The sequence below is a fragment of the Mandrillus leucophaeus genome, unplaced genomic scaffold (genome assembly GCF_000951045.1).
Source record: "Mandrillus leucophaeus isolate KB7577 unplaced genomic scaffold, Mleu.le_1.0 Scaffold250, whole genome shotgun sequence".
NCBI classification, from domain to species: domain Eukaryota; kingdom Metazoa; phylum Chordata; class Mammalia; order Primates; family Cercopithecidae; genus Mandrillus; species Mandrillus leucophaeus.
In genome coordinates, this window is record NW_012102588.1 from 862,392 (window position 1) to 877,709 (window position 15,318).

The 15,318-nt window shown below is 41.2% G+C and overlaps 1 protein-coding gene and 1 pseudogene across 1 annotated transcript; one reads left to right on the plus strand and one right to left on the minus strand.

Annotated features, from left to right (window-relative positions):
* Positions 1 to 1,545: 1,545 nt before the first annotated feature.
* Positions 1,546 to 2,158, minus strand: LOC105542102 (annotated as a pseudogene).
* Positions 2,159 to 3,983: 1,825 nt separating this feature from the next.
* On the plus strand, positions 3,984 to 4,802 carry LOC105542103 (nascent polypeptide-associated complex subunit alpha-like). Its single transcript, XM_011983480.1, has one exon. It carries the CDS (start codon positions 4,057 to 4,059, stop codon positions 4,699 to 4,701), a length of 645 nt encoding a protein of 214 aa, XP_011838870.1. The 5' UTR covers positions 3,984 to 4,056; the 3' UTR covers positions 4,702 to 4,802.
* Positions 4,803 to 15,318: the final 10,516 nt, after the last annotated feature.

The following is a 15,318-nucleotide window of genomic DNA, read 5'->3' on the forward strand; positions in this document are numbered from 1 at the left end:
GTTTTCTGTATTGATTGACTTAAAATTGAACATGTAAAGTTTCGTTAAAAAATAAGGCCATTTAAAACATGTTTTTTTTTGGTTTGTTTTAGAAATGGGAGTCTCTTTATGTTGCCCAGGCTGGACTCAAACTGCTGGACTCAAATGATCCTCCCCGCTCAGCCTCCAGAGCAGCTGGGACTACAGGTGCACATGACCATGCCTGGCTTAAAAGAAAGTCATTTTAAGAAGGAATTTTTAAAAGCACACACACAGCAACAATGCCATACTTTTTCAAATGATTTTGTGTGTGTGTTAGTTTCTGAACACCTCACTCAGCAGACCAGCTAACCTTTCAGGCCAGGTTAACACATTTCTTCCCAAGCTCTGTTCAAGGCATGTTTTGAGATGAAAAGAAAGTTTCTATGAATATGGAGGAAATGTTCTCCTTCATTTCAGAAGGCATAGTTGAATTATATTATCAGCTCACGAAGCCTTTGTAAAATACACCTAATGGGTTTTTTTTTTTTTTTGGTCAGACTTCTCTAAAGACAACCAAAATGGTCAGTTGGGAAAACTGTTCAGAAGTTACAGCATGTGGGCTCTTTCCAGCATCTTTAAAAAGAAAGAAACTAGCCAGGTGTGGTGGTGCCTGCCTGTATTCTCAGCTACTCGAGAGGCTGAGGCAGGAGGACCATTTGAGCTCAGGAGTTCGAGGCTGCAGTGAGGTATGATCGCTACACTGCACTCCAGCCCGGGGGACACAGCAAGAGCGCATCTTTAAAAAGTTAATAACAAATAATAAAGTAATTGAAAAGAAAGTGAGTCTTGCTATAAATAAATGCCAGTTCTCCCTTGTTGAGCATCATCAGCTATGCTTTGGATATGCATTCCTGGAGTTGATTTCAACTTTCTTTTTTCTTGTTTTGAGGAGCATGCTTAGATTTAAACTTTTAATTGAAGTGTAATATGCATGGAAAAACGCAGATCTCATAAATACACAGCTCAATTAATTTTTAAACTCAACATTCTTCTGTAACCATCACTTAGATCAAGAAACAGAATTTTATACACCTACTGTGTACCTACAAAGATTTAAAAAATAAAAAAGGGGAAAGAAAGAATCAGTATACAATATGTCAGCACCCCAGAAGTGCCTCTCATATCTTCTTACAATCGCTAACCCCCTACCCTCCACCCCAAGGGTAACCACAATCTTTTTATTATTATTATTATTATTACTAAGTTTATTTTCATTGTCTCAGGTCTGCTGAACTCTGGATCCAGGTTGTGTCAATAGGGTAGTGTGGTGCCTCCTGTACCTATCTCTGCCTCCTACAGTTATTTTTATTTATTTTTGATAGTAGAGACACGGTCTTGCTATGTTGCCCAGGCTGGTTTCAAACTCCTGGGCTCAAAAATCTTCCTGCCTCGGCCTCCCAGAGTGCTAGGATTGCAAGTGTGAGTCACCGCACCCGGCCAAGTCCTTTATCATCTCCCAAGAAGACTATGAAAGAGATTTGGGGCCCAAGTTGATAATATCAAATACACTGAACTTGACTGTGTTCACCATGTTCTGGCTCTAGAGAAATGAGAGCTGCTAGTGAGGGTGGTGCCATTCTGTGTATCTTCTGTACCTTGAAGTCTCTCAGAAATCTTGCCCCTGGTCTTCTTGTTCTGAGGACACAACAGGTTCTCTTTTTCTCTGGAGATGAAATCTAGATCTTCGATTTTGGAACCAAATTTGGACTCTTGACTCTGGAACACTAATTTCTTTAGCAAGTTGCTTCCTGGAATCAGTCCTAGAGTATGGGTTTTTCAAAAATGCCTTGATGAGAGGGCATAATTGAGAGGCACTGTAGGTGGTACAACACCGTCGGGCTTCTCTGCTTTGAAACTCTGCACCAGGTCGATCTTCTCCGTGGCTCTGGCTTGATTCTAAAGTCTCTGGTTCTGGTCTTTTCTAGAATCCACGCCTAGCTCTTCAATTCTGAAACCAGATCTGGATTTTTGACTCTTCTGTATTGATTTATAAACCAAGTTTTTGTTTGGTACAATAGCCTGAGCAAAGTTTTTGATTGAAGGTATTGATGAGGATTTTCAATTGATCTGTGAATTTGCTGCAACTGTACCTATAATTTGTTGCTACCATCTTGTGTGAAGAGGTGTCTTTGGTCATGCTGGAAGAGAGTCCTGGAAGCTGAACTACTGTCTGGGAGACTCATAATCTCAGCTTCTTCATTCTGCCAGTTTTGTACTTTATGTAAGTGCAGTATCGACTCTTTCTTGTTTAGCTTTTCATTCAAACTCATGCTTGTGAAATTCATCTAATTTTGTGTGTAATTATAGATAATTCATTTTCTTTTTGTATGGTATTCTACTGTGCAAATATATTACAATTCATTCTACTGTAGATGGTCATTTGGGTAATTTCAGTTTTGAGCTATTATAATCAGCTATTATAATATACTATGCACATCTAGTACATGACTTTTGGTAAACATTGTAAACATTTCTGTTAGGTATGTGCATAGGAGCAAAATAGGGTATGCAAATGTTTAGTTTGCTAGACACTACTCAACAGTTTTCTGAAGTGGTTGTACCAATTTACCACCAGCCATACATGAGTCCCAGTGGAATATAAATGTAGAATTTCAATTTTTATAAGAGTTGTGCTGAATGGTAACTCTGGAACTACCCTGAGCCCCAAAGATGATGAGGCAGAGGAGTTTTTCCAAAAAGTTCAAATCACCATTACTTCTTCACGTTCATTTTCAGGTCAAAACACCCCTGTGTGTCAGGTATGGTGGTGCATGCCTGTAGTCCCAGCTACTCAGGAGGCTGAGGCAGGAGAATTGCTTGAGCCCAGGAGTTCGAGGCTGCAGTGAACTATGATCACACCACCGGACTCCAGCCTGGGTGACAAAGTGATACCCCTGTCTCTAAAAAAAATAGTGAAATAAATAATAATAATGATAATCATAATAAATCCTTGTAAAATAGACAGAGGTATGCCTTATGCCATTTTCTCCTGAAGCTGAGGAAATAAGACAAAAGAGATCAAATGTTTTTTCTAAGAGCCCTACTAATCCTGTATTTCCCACTCTAGCTCCAGAGCTTTGATTTTAGATGCATGTGCCTACCTGTGAATTTGTTACAGAAAAGGCATGCTCAGGCTGAGGCTGGCATTTCTATAACATTGCTAGTTTCAAACCACAAGTCTGAATGCCATGAACCCTCCTAGCATGTGAGGGTTTATTCTGCTGACAATTAGCCAGTTAGAAAGGGTATATTCATAAACTCTCTTGCCTGCACTTGGAGCTTTTCTGACAGTTTTTTTGTTTGTTTGTTTTTGAGACAGAGTCTCACTCTGTAGCCCAGGCTGGAGTGCAGTGGCATGATCTCAGCTCACTACAACCCAGCTTCCCAGGTTCAAGTGATTCCCCTGCCTCAGCCTCCCGAGTAGCTGGGATTACAGGCATGCGCCACCACGCCTGGCTAATTTTTTTGTATATTTAGTAGAGTCGAAGTTTCACCATGTTTGTTGGCCAGGCTGGTCTCGAACTCCTGATGTCAAGTGATCTGCCCACCTCGGCCTCCCAAGGTGCTGGGATTACAGGTGCTGACAGTTTTAAATGGAAAAAGGAGCCTATCCAGGTTTCCTAGCCTGGTTTCTCATCAGACTCAGCTGGGCAGCTTTTTAAGCTACAGGTTTCCCCATCCCCACTCAAGGGCAATTGAATTGAGGTCCTCAGAATTGGGACTTGGGAATCTGTATTTTATGAAGTTCTCAAGTGGTTCTGATTTAACTGGAGGCCAGTAGCAAACCTTTGACTGGAATCACTGTTGCTCTCATTTTTTAAAAAAATAATCATCCAATACACTTTACCAAAATCCTGAGAACAAGAAGAGAAAATGAATTTAAAATCAGACTTTCTTATTTTTAAATAAGATACTTCTTTAAAATACTCTATCAAAAGTATTTTGGGCGCCAGGCTTCCTTCTGCAACAGGCGTGGGACTCGCTCTTGCTCGCTCTCTTTCTGCCGCCATCTTGATTCCCCGTTCCCTCCACAAAATGCCCGGCGAAGCCACAGAAACCGTCCCCGGTATAGAGCAGGAGTTGCTGCAGCCCCAGGCTGAGACAGGGTCTGGAACAGAATCTGACAGTAATGAGTCAGTACCAGAGCTTGAAGAACAGGATTCCACCCAGGTAACCACACAACAAGTCCAGCTGGCGGTAGCAGCTGAAATTGATGAAGAACCAGTCAGTAAAGCAAAACAGAGGCAGAGTGAAAAGAAGGCACAGGAGGCTGTGTTCAAACTGGGTCTTCAACAGGTGACAGGAGTTACTAGAGTCACTATCCGGAAATCTAAGAATATCTTCTTTGTCATCACAAAACCAGATGTCTACAAGAACCCTGCTTTGGATACCTGCATAGCTTTTGGGGAAGCCAAGATCAAAGATTTATCTCACCAAGCACAACTAGCAGCTGCTGAGAAATTCAAAGTTCAAGGTGAAGCTATCTCAAACATTCAGGAAAACACACAGACTCCAACTGTACAAGAGGAGAGTGACGAGGAAGAGGTCGATGAAACAGGCGTGGAAATTAAGGACATAGAATTGGTCATGTCACAAGCAAATGTGTCTAGAGCAAAGGCAGTCCGAGCCCTGAAGAACAGTAATGATATTGTAAATGCTATTATGGAATTAACAATATAACCATCTGAAAGCAACTTTTTTCGGTGTCTCAAAGGAGTAACGGCAGCTTGGTTTGAAATTTGTACTGTTTCTATCATAAATAAAGCTGTGGCTTCCTGTTGGATGAAACAATAAAAAAGACAATATTTTGCCAAATTAAACAGAAAAGGGAGTTCAGTGGAAGATGGCTCTGATTTCAGGGTAATAATAATGGTAGGTAACAATTAAATGGCATTTAAAAAATTGCTGAATGCTTGCTGGGCACAGTGGCTCATGCCTGAATCTCAGCACTTTGGGAAGCCGAGGCAGGCAGATCACCTGAGGTCATGAGTTCGAGACCAGCCTGGCCTACATGGTGAAACTCTGTCTCTACTAAAAATACAAAAATTAGCTGAGTGTGGTGCTGTGCACCTACAACCCCGCTACTCAGGAGGCTGAGGCAGGAGAATCACTTGAACCTGGGAGGCAGAGGTTGCAGTGAGCTGAGATTGCACCACTGCACTCCAGCCTGGGCGACAAAGTGAGACTCTGTCTCAAAAAAAACAAAACAAAACAAAAAAAGGTTGCTGAATGCTTTCACATATTTTATTTCACTTAATCACTCAGGATCTCTTTAAGGTAGACATAATAATTCTCAATCTACAGAAGATGATATTGAGGCTTGGAGGTTAAATGCCTCATCTGAGGACATATATGCATGAAATGGCATAACTAGGACACAAACCCAAGTTTCCTGATTCCAAATTTTACCTACTTCTCACTATCCCGCAGTGCTCTGGGAGTCAGGAAGCTCCCTCAAGGTCAATAGGAATTGAGTGTTTTGACAACTCTGAATAAGCGCCGTGAGTCTAACTGGACTCCATTCCATTCTCCTCCCCTCCCTCTCTTTGCCCTTCTCCCTTCCTTCAATATCCTTTTAGTGTCTCCCAAGCAACAGGTTATTTGCAATGTGCTAGGGAATCAGAGATTAAAGAAAAAGTCCCTACCCTAAAAAAAATTCATAGTCTGGTGGGGAGATAGACAAATCATTGTGTGGTGATGCACTAAACATCAACCCAAATAGGTCAAAATTGGAAGGGGAAATTATGCCCTGATCACCAATCCAAGTGGCCATGTAAATTTATAAGAAGCCTACATTCCTAAAGGTAAGAAGAACTTGCTTTGATGAACTCTCACTTCAAAGGAGGCTGTTTTATTTGGAAACAATTCCTCTGCCTTCAATATCCTATTAGTATACCCCTCAAAATGTGTGTTTAGATCTTTAATTTCGTAACATGTGTTTACCCTTTCATGATTAAATTCAGAAGCATGCCATCTTATTAGTGGTTCATTTGCATACTCTTTCAGGAATGATAATGTTCAAAGAGGTATAGGGGCCTTAAAGAAGTAGGGGAGGGCTGGGCGCAGTGGCTCATGCCTGTAATCCCAACACTTTGGGAGGCTGAGGTGAGTGGATCACAAGGTCAGGAGTTTGAGACCAGCCTGCAGCCTGGCTAGCATGGTGAAACCCCGACTCTACAAAAACAAACAAACAAACAAACAAAAAGTCTAGGGATAGGCTTAGAGATTTCCTTCTAGGTCGTGTGTATAGGAAAAACAACTTCCAAGATACTAGGGAGATAATTCTGTTTGTAGTCAGCAACCAGGCTGGATAGAGCATGGATAGGTAGATGAGTGTGTTCACAGGTGTGTGGCAGAGTTCAGTAGCAGACAAACTTTCCAACACACTGCTTCAATAATTGTCTTCATTAGTGGCAATAAACTATGCACTTTGCTTTCAAACACCTAAGAATTATTCAACAATAATAAATAGTTGCTGGGTGCTCCCTGGGTACCAGCAACTTCTTAGGCATAGGAAAAGGAGACAGATACATTTCTGCCCCCATGCTTCTCCAAATAGACTACTGATGACCAATGAAACATTCCTAGAAAATTGAGTGTGAGCATTGCTCTTGAATCTAACACTTTCCATAATTGCTTAACCCACTTGACATTTCTGAAGCCTTGCACACTCTTGATGGCCCATTTCTGAGTAGTAGTCTCCTTCTCATCTTCATTATGTCCCCTCTGAGCAACTGTGACATCCTCTCCACTTCCCTCTCTGCTCCAGGGTCTCCAACTTTGAATCCAGTCTCATCTTTCAGTTATCCATTGAGGTTATCTTTGCTCTGCTTTACAACTATAATGATAACTGAGAATTGCATGGGCTTTTAAAACATTTACAGAGAAAGTTCCATCCATTATCTGAATCAAAAATCATTGAAAGCCTCATTGAGTCCTGGCCCCAGCCCTCGAGGGGAGCACTGAGGTTCATCCCAGACAACACAGTCATCGTGTGATGGACTCACACTCTCTTCTAATCCTTGATTCTTGTTCTTTCTATCTGTTTCGGGGGGGTTCCTAAGAAGCACACCATGGGATGAAGGTTCACATACAGGAGGTTTATAACTAATATTTTTGGGGTCAGTGCTGTGGAAGAAGAGAAGGGGAGGAAGCAGGATTGGGCAGAGGAAGAAGTCGCGCTGCAGTCCAATCTCAAAGAAAGTCTCGTTTGACCTGACTTAGAATTCTGAAGATGAGATGACTCTTCTGAACTGTCTGCTTGTGAAGTTAGACTGACAGCTGAGGGTCGTGGGCCGGCAGCACCCTCAGCAGTGAGGCAGGTGAGTCCTTCAGTCGTGGATGGGCATCCAGGCAGTACATCACAGCATCCACAACACGATTCCTCGTGCATGACATTCACTCAACACAACTGACTTGACTTGCTGTCTTGAGCCTCAGTATCTAGAGCAGGGAGCTCATGGAGAAGGGGAGCTGAGAGCCTGGGGCCAGGACCACTACCCTTGGTGGTGGCAGAGCAAAAAAGAGGCTAGAATGGGTCTGATCAAATCCCAGCAGATAAACGAGCAAAGGCTGAGGTCAGAGCAAAGCAGACAACCATATTTCTTACCTCAAGTCTTTATTTATTTAACAGATTCTCACAACTGCTATCCTGGAAATTCACCATCACCCCTAAAATATCTAACCACATTGTCAATTGTGCTGCCTGGTCAAGGACTGGGGACCTGTCTCAGAGTGATCTTTCTTAAACACAGATCTAGTCATGACTTGGTTTTGCTCAGAACGTTTCAATGGCTCCTGATTGCCTGAAGAATAAATTTCAAATTTCTAAGTAGACTTTCCAGCTCTTGAAACCTGTTCTCATCAGCCTCTCTAGCACCATCTCTGGTGACTCCTCTTGGGGCCCTGGGAGAGCCACGCCAGGCTGCTGTTCTTATCTCCTTCAAATGGGCAGCCTGTTGTCCTAGCCCTTTGGCTCTGCCTTTGCTGATCCTGTCACTTGAATGAGCCTCTCTCTTCTGGGTCTGGTGAAATCTCTCTTGTGTAAAGCTGTTGAGAATGCCTGCTCCATAACCAGCTGCAAGTCATCACTCTTCCTGACTGCTTTGTTTATACTGTTACAGTAGCACTTAGCAAACTTTACTGCACTTCGCTGCATGCAAATCTGATAGGTCGCTCTGATAGAATGTAAACTCCGTGAAGGCCAGCCTGGGCTCCTCCATGTCAGCAGAGCTCCATAAATACTTTCATGTTTTAAATGAGTAATGAATAAACCGTTTTTAAAAATGCTTTCTCTTTTACTCCTATCAGATCTTTCCAGGAAGGATAAGCTAGAGAGAAATTGTTTCTACTGAGAATTCACTTTAATATAAGGCTCCCTGAGAAGAGGTTCTGAAATAAACAAAATAGCTGGCACCATCATGAGATCCTAGAAATGCTCCTTGGACAAACCTGAAAGTCCTGAGGAAGTAAGATGCCTAGTACCATAGTCTTGGGTGATTTGCTATAATGCTCTCTCTGTTAGAAAGAAAGTTTTAAAAATAAAAGCTTTTTTTTGGGCGGGGGGGGGGACAGAGTCTCAGTTGTCCAGGCTGGAGTACAGTGGCACAATCTAGGCTCACTGCAACCTCTGCCTCCTGGGTTCAAGTGATTCTCCCGCCTCAGCCTCCCGAGTAGCTGAAATTACAGGTGCCTGCCACCATGCCTGGCTAATTTTTTTGTATTTTTAGTAGAGAGGGGGTTTTTCCATGTTGGCCAGGCTGGTCTCAAACTCCTGACTTCAGGTGATCCACCGGCCTCAGCCTCCCAAATTGCTGGGATTACAGGCATGAGCCACCGCACCTAGCCAGAAAAGCTTTGACATACTTCTTTCAAATGATTTTCAAATGAGAAAATATAATTAATGTGTATCAAAAGGAAATTCATAACATCCATTTTCTCCTGTGGCTGTTACCTAGCCAAAAACCTTTGGCAACTATGATTTCAATATTCTTTACTTTGCTGTAAGAAATCGATGTGATCTAATGAACAATTATGAATTTATTGACACCAGGAGACTGGGCTCTAAAAGGACAAGCAGGTGCTTTGCTAAGCAACCCTAACAATCTCTGCTGACGGAAAAGAAAAGAAGACAGTCACTGCAGCCAGGTGTGCCTAACCCCACATGCTATTCTCAAGAAGGGTTGACACAACCATGACAGAATGGGAGACCCAAATCCCCTCCCACAAAAACCTTTTGGTCACTCAGCACTTACCACGTGCCGGGCGCCATGAGCTTGAGCTCCATGCTTACAAGTCTCATGTAATCTTCGCAAGAACCTAAGAGATAAGAAAAACTTTCATGACTTGCATTTTACAGCTGAGATTTTCAGAAGTTAAGGAACTGCCCAAGATCATGGGTCCTCTCAGCTGCAAGGCAGGACTAGAATAGAGTTCTGAGTAACTGAAGCCTGCACCCTAAACCTGCTCCTTGTGAACTTGACTGCATGTTAGAATCATCCTGGGACTGTGGAAAGATGCAAAATAAATCAGACAAGCAACAACAACAAACAAATAAATATATATATTGTGACATGGTGTGAGGGCTCTCTAGAGAAATACAGGACAGAAAAAGAATAGTGATGTGTGGAGAAAGGGTAGGTTGCCATGTTAAATGATGTCAGGAAAATGGCTAGGGAAATAATCAGTGAGATTACACATTAGCAAAGATATGAAAAAAATGGGGGAGCTGTGTATGTATGTCGGGGAAGAGGTTCCCAGACAGGGGCTACATGGCAGGCAAAAGGCCCTATTGTAGAACAATTGGCCAGTGCAACTACAGAGACTGCGACTGGGGGTTGGGGAGCAGAAGATGAGGTCAGAGAATCACATGAGAGTTTGTAAAGCACGGACGACTCCCCCCCTCTTACAATGTAAGTCTACTGGTTAAATTATTGATATTCCACTTTTTACAAATATTTAAAACATATATAAAACCACATTAAAAACATATCTTCAAAGTTGGAACACCTGAGCCAATGTTTGGGACAGAGAATGGAGGGGCTGGAGAACCAGGAAAGATGGGAACCAGGAGCAGCAGCGCCACAGTTCCTCTGTATATCTCTTCACCTTGATCTCCGTGTCCCCACTCCTAACTCCAATTATGCTATTGTCTTGTTTGGTGACCACGTTCCAATTGTGGCCTCCGCCCCACCTCATCCCCGCACTATATTCCACTTTCACGTCCTCATCTCACCCGTTTTCTGGTCTTGGTCCCTGTGGTAGACAGTTAGATTGAGGGACCCAATAAACCACAGCCCAAAAGAGTCATAACCTGTGTAGCGCCTCCTGCATTGACTCTGGAATGGGCGATGTGAATGTTTCTTTGCTTTGGCCAAAGAAACATTAGCAAATAGGATGCAAGCGGGGACCCCATTGGTGCTTATGCATTGAAGTCATCTGCCGTATTGTAATATTGCTCAGGTGGTTTCTTGAGTATTAATAGGCTGCGTGGAGAGAGACGCTGAAGGATGAGATGCCATCTTGGACTGTCAGCCGGAGCCAAGCTCCCAGATGAAGGCAGCCATATGACTGCACGCGACGGCAGCACGTGAAGCAGGAAGGCTGTCCAGTGGAGTCGGTTCAGCCCTCAGACTCATGAAAAATTAAGACATTTTGCATGTCTGTATTTGTTTTAAGCCACTAAGTTTTGTGGATTTGTTTGTTTGTTTTTTAAACACAGCAATAGATAAACAAAGCAATCCCCATCTCATCTGGACCAAACCTCTTACTCCCAGGCCTGGCAGACCATCTCCACATGTGTGACAGCCTGAGTTGCTGCATGTCTATGCAATTCCACCAAGACCTGCTGATCCAGCTTCACCTGAACTTGGCGTTACCACAACATCTGGCTTTGGACAGATTGGCATTTGAACTTTCTGAGCAGGAAACAAATTGAGAGAAAACTGGGTGTACAAATATTCATTACTTTCATGCTGTGTTGTGACCTGTGTATGACTCTCCTCGTTCAATCCTGGGCCCACATTATATCTGTGATTCTGCTGAGTCATTGTTGGGAAATGAATTCCTATTTGCGTTGTCTATCAGCCAGTGAGCACAGTCCTTCTGGTTCCCTTTCATAAATACACTCTTTCCTCACATCCTCGAGGGTGAGAGATTGTTGGCAGCTTCATTTATTTACTTTTCTTAGCTGTTTCAAGACAAGACTCAAATTTTTAAAATTTAGTTCCAGAAATAGTTGAGAAAAGCTGATACGTTACTTTTCAGGAAGAGAGTGACTTCCTCATTTCCGAAGGACTGCTTGCACACTCCTGCTAATACATTTGCTTCTGGTGCACTCAGTGTGCGCTGAAGGGCTCAGGAATTTGGGCGGAGTGGTCTGCATTTGAAAATTGCCCACGCTGTGGCCTGAGTGATGGATCGTCAAGTGTGACGCATCTGATAGGAGAGACCTTGGACCTTGAACCCCACAAGGGCAGTGGTGGCTGATCTAGTCCATCACTGTATTCTCAGTCTTTGGCACAGGGCCGAACACAGAAATATGCCTAATAAATATTTATTGCATGAGTGAATAGATTACCTTTACGAGAAATTTCGTGCCTTGGAAATGATGTTCAATATCCTATAGAAAACCACTTATCTCGATAAGCTAAAAAAATTAGAATAAAAAAGCTGCTGCTCCAAATGTGATAAAAACAAGTTCAGTGTTTTCTTTCAATTTCCATGTCAAATATTAGTGTGAAAACAAGTTTACTATATGACCAAGTGAACTCTGCAGAACAAGGGCCAGGTAAGTAAGCAATGAATTGTACATACGCTTCCTCTGCATTTCATTTGAAATTTGAAAGCAAAGGTAAAAATTTCAAAACCAGAAATTTTTTTTTAAGCACCATTTTTCTGATGAAAAGTAACATATATTGGGCAGCAGGGTGGCTCACACCTGTAATCCCAGTACTTTGGGAGGCTGAGGTGGGTGGATCACTTGAGCTTAGGAGTTTGAGATCAGCCTGGGCAACATAGTGAAAGCCTGCCCCTCCCCTCCCCTCCCCTCCCCTCCCCTTGCTTTCTTTTTTTTTTCTTCCTTTCTTCTTCTTTCCTTTTTTTTATTTAAGCAACACGGGTTTGCTTTAAATGTTTTATAAAATACGGTATTTCACAGTCTACTTTATTCCCTTACCAATATTTCATGCATCACTTTTCATTTTGCTGAATATTCTCTCATGTTATCATTTTTAATAGATAAGTTGTGTTCCTGTACTCTGTTTATGTGGGTATGAAATGTTTTTAACCTTTCCTAATTTTGGATATTTATATAGTTCACTTTTTTTTTTTTACTATTATAAACAGTGTGATAATATGCATACCTGTAAAAACATCTTTGTATGTATCCATGATTATTTCCTAAGGCCAAATTCTAAGAAATGAATTTCCTGAGTTGAGTGGTTTCCATTTAAGTCTTTTGATACATATTGTTAAATTTCTCTCTGGAAAAATAGCCCCTTTTTTATACCTCATTCTATACCTCACACATAACTCCTGCGCACTCATCATTCACCACTGATTATTATTATTGCTTTTGGGGTTTGTTGTTGTTGTTTTGAGACAAGGTCTCACTTTGTTGCCCAGGTTGGTGTGCAGTGATGTCATCTCAGCTCACTGCAATCTCAGCTTCCCAGACTTAGGCAATCCTCCCACCTCAACCTCCTGAGTAGCTGGGGCTACAGGCATGTGCCACCCTGCCTGGCTAATTTTTAATTTTTTTTTTTTTTTTAAGAGATGGGGTCTCACTATGTTGCCCAGACTGGTCTTGAAATCCTGAGCTCAAGCAATCCACCTGCCTCAGCTTCCCAAAGTACTGGGATTACAGGTGTGAGCCACCATGTCTAGCCGCTTTTGGTTTTATTGTAAGTATAATCATGCTTGAAAATAAAAGCTCGTATTTGAAAACTCTTTTTTGTCAGTGAGATTAGACATTACTCTATTTCTTGGATTATTAGTGAGATTATGTATTTTAATATGTTTATGAACCATTTATGTATCTTGTTTTTGCAAGTGCCGGTACATGTCTTGTGGCTATTTTTTTCTATTGCAATGTTTTCCTTTTATGTATTGATTTTGCATATGCTCTTTGTATAGAAATGATACAGACTTCTTGTCATATAATTTGCAAATATTTTGCCTGTGTGGTCATTTGTCTTTTAGTATTGTCTGTGGTGATTTTGACATAGATTTTTTTTAAAAGTAAATAGTCTAATTGCATTATCTTTTTCCCTTCATAGTTTCTGTCTCTGATGCCATATTTAGAAGGGCTATTTGCACCCCAACTATTTAAAAAACCTCCTATTTTCTGTAAGTACTATTGTGGTTTCTTATAATTTTTATTTTATATTTAACCTCTTTTGGCCCTGCTCTTTAACATGTCTTTTCTTATACTTTATTTAGGTTTCATTGACTGTACTTCACCAATTTCTTGAGATGAATGCTGAGAGTACTGATATCCAACTCATCTTCTTTTTTAATATGTGCACTTAAGGATATGTATTGCTCTCTAAACATAGCTTAAGCTGGATCTTAGAAGTTTTGGTATGCATGACTTTTCCATTGTGATTTCTTCTTTAACCCATAGATTATTTAATGTGTAGTTTTAAATGTCCAAATACAGAGAGGATTTCCAGCTAATCTTTCTTTTGAAAAAAAAAAATTGATTTCTAGCCTACTTCCACTCCAGAGAACATAATTGGTGTGATTTCCATCTTATACCATATAGACAATTTTTGTTTATGTGACATGTGAAAAGTACACATGACACATAAACAAAAATTGTCTATATGCTGCAAGATGGAATTGGCAGATAGATACTCTTTTTTTTTTTTTTTTTTGAGATGGAGTCTCGCTCTGTCATCCAGGCTGCAGTGCAGTGGCCTGATCTCCGCTCACTGCAAGCTTCGCCTCCTGGGTTCACGCCATTCTCCTGCCTCAGCCTCCTGAGTAGCTGGGTCTACAGGCGCCTGCCACCATGCCCGGCTAATTTTGTTTTTGTATTTTTAGTAGAGTCGAGGTTTCACTGTGTTAGCCAGAATGGTCTTGATCTCCTGACCTCGTGATCCACCTGCCTCGGCCTCCCAAAGTGCTGGGATTACAGGTGTGAGCCACCATGCATGGCCTAGATACCCTTTTTAAGTACACATGACACATATCTTGAGTGCAACATTCACATATGTCAATTGGATTAAACTTATTAATTAGGTGCTTCTTCTATAAGAAATGTGGAAAGTCTCTTACTACAACTGTGGCTTTTTCTGTTTCAGTGCTATTCAAAATGTGTTCTGCTGGCCAGTGGTAGTCTCCAAACTGTCACCTGTCCAAGAGCACATAAATTAGCGTGTTCTTAGAACACATTGTAAATTGAAACAACTATTTAGCAACTTTATTAGCAATTTGATATTGCTGTGACATCTATGCATTATTAGTGAATTTGTATTTTGTGTGGTTTTCACTTTCTCTATTAATCAGTTTTTATTGTAATTTTATAGGAGTATTAAACTGCAGCAGTTTAGAAAATTTTAAATGTTCCTTCACCACAGATACTTTGAAAAACAGTTTTATTTTGTAGTTCTGTTAAATTTTGTGCTGTGTATTTTCACCTGTTATTGAAGACATACAATCTTAGAAGTGCAAAATCTTTGTGGCAAACTGCACATTTTTGTCATTATGAATTATCTCTCTTTATCTGTAGTAACACTTTTGCCTTAAAAATCTACTTTTCATGATATTAATATAACTACTATAGCTTTCTTTTTCCATTTGTTTCTATATGTTTGCACTTTATTTTATTTTATTATTTTATTTTATTTGAGACAGAGTTTCACTCTTGTTGCCCAGGCTGGAGTGCAATGGCGTGGTCTTGGCTCACTGCAACCTCTGCTTCCCGGGTTCAAGTGATTCTCCTGCCTCAGCCTCCCGAGTAGTTGGAATTATATGTGCCCTACACCACACCCAGCTAATTTTTATATTTGTATATTTTTAGTAGAGATGTGGTTTCACCGTGTTAGTCAGGCTGGTCTTGAACTCCTGACCTCAGGTGATCCACCAGCCTCTGCCTCCCAAAGTGCTGGGATTACAAGCGTAAGCCACCACACTCAGCCTTTTTGTACTTTAGATGAGTGTTTTGTAAGCAATGTGTTGTAATTTTTTAAAAATCCTGACTGACAAACTTTAATTGGATGTTTTAGTTTGCTTATATTAAATGTAGTTACTAATGTGTTTAGATCTAATCTGCCCTTTTACTTCTCCTTTCTC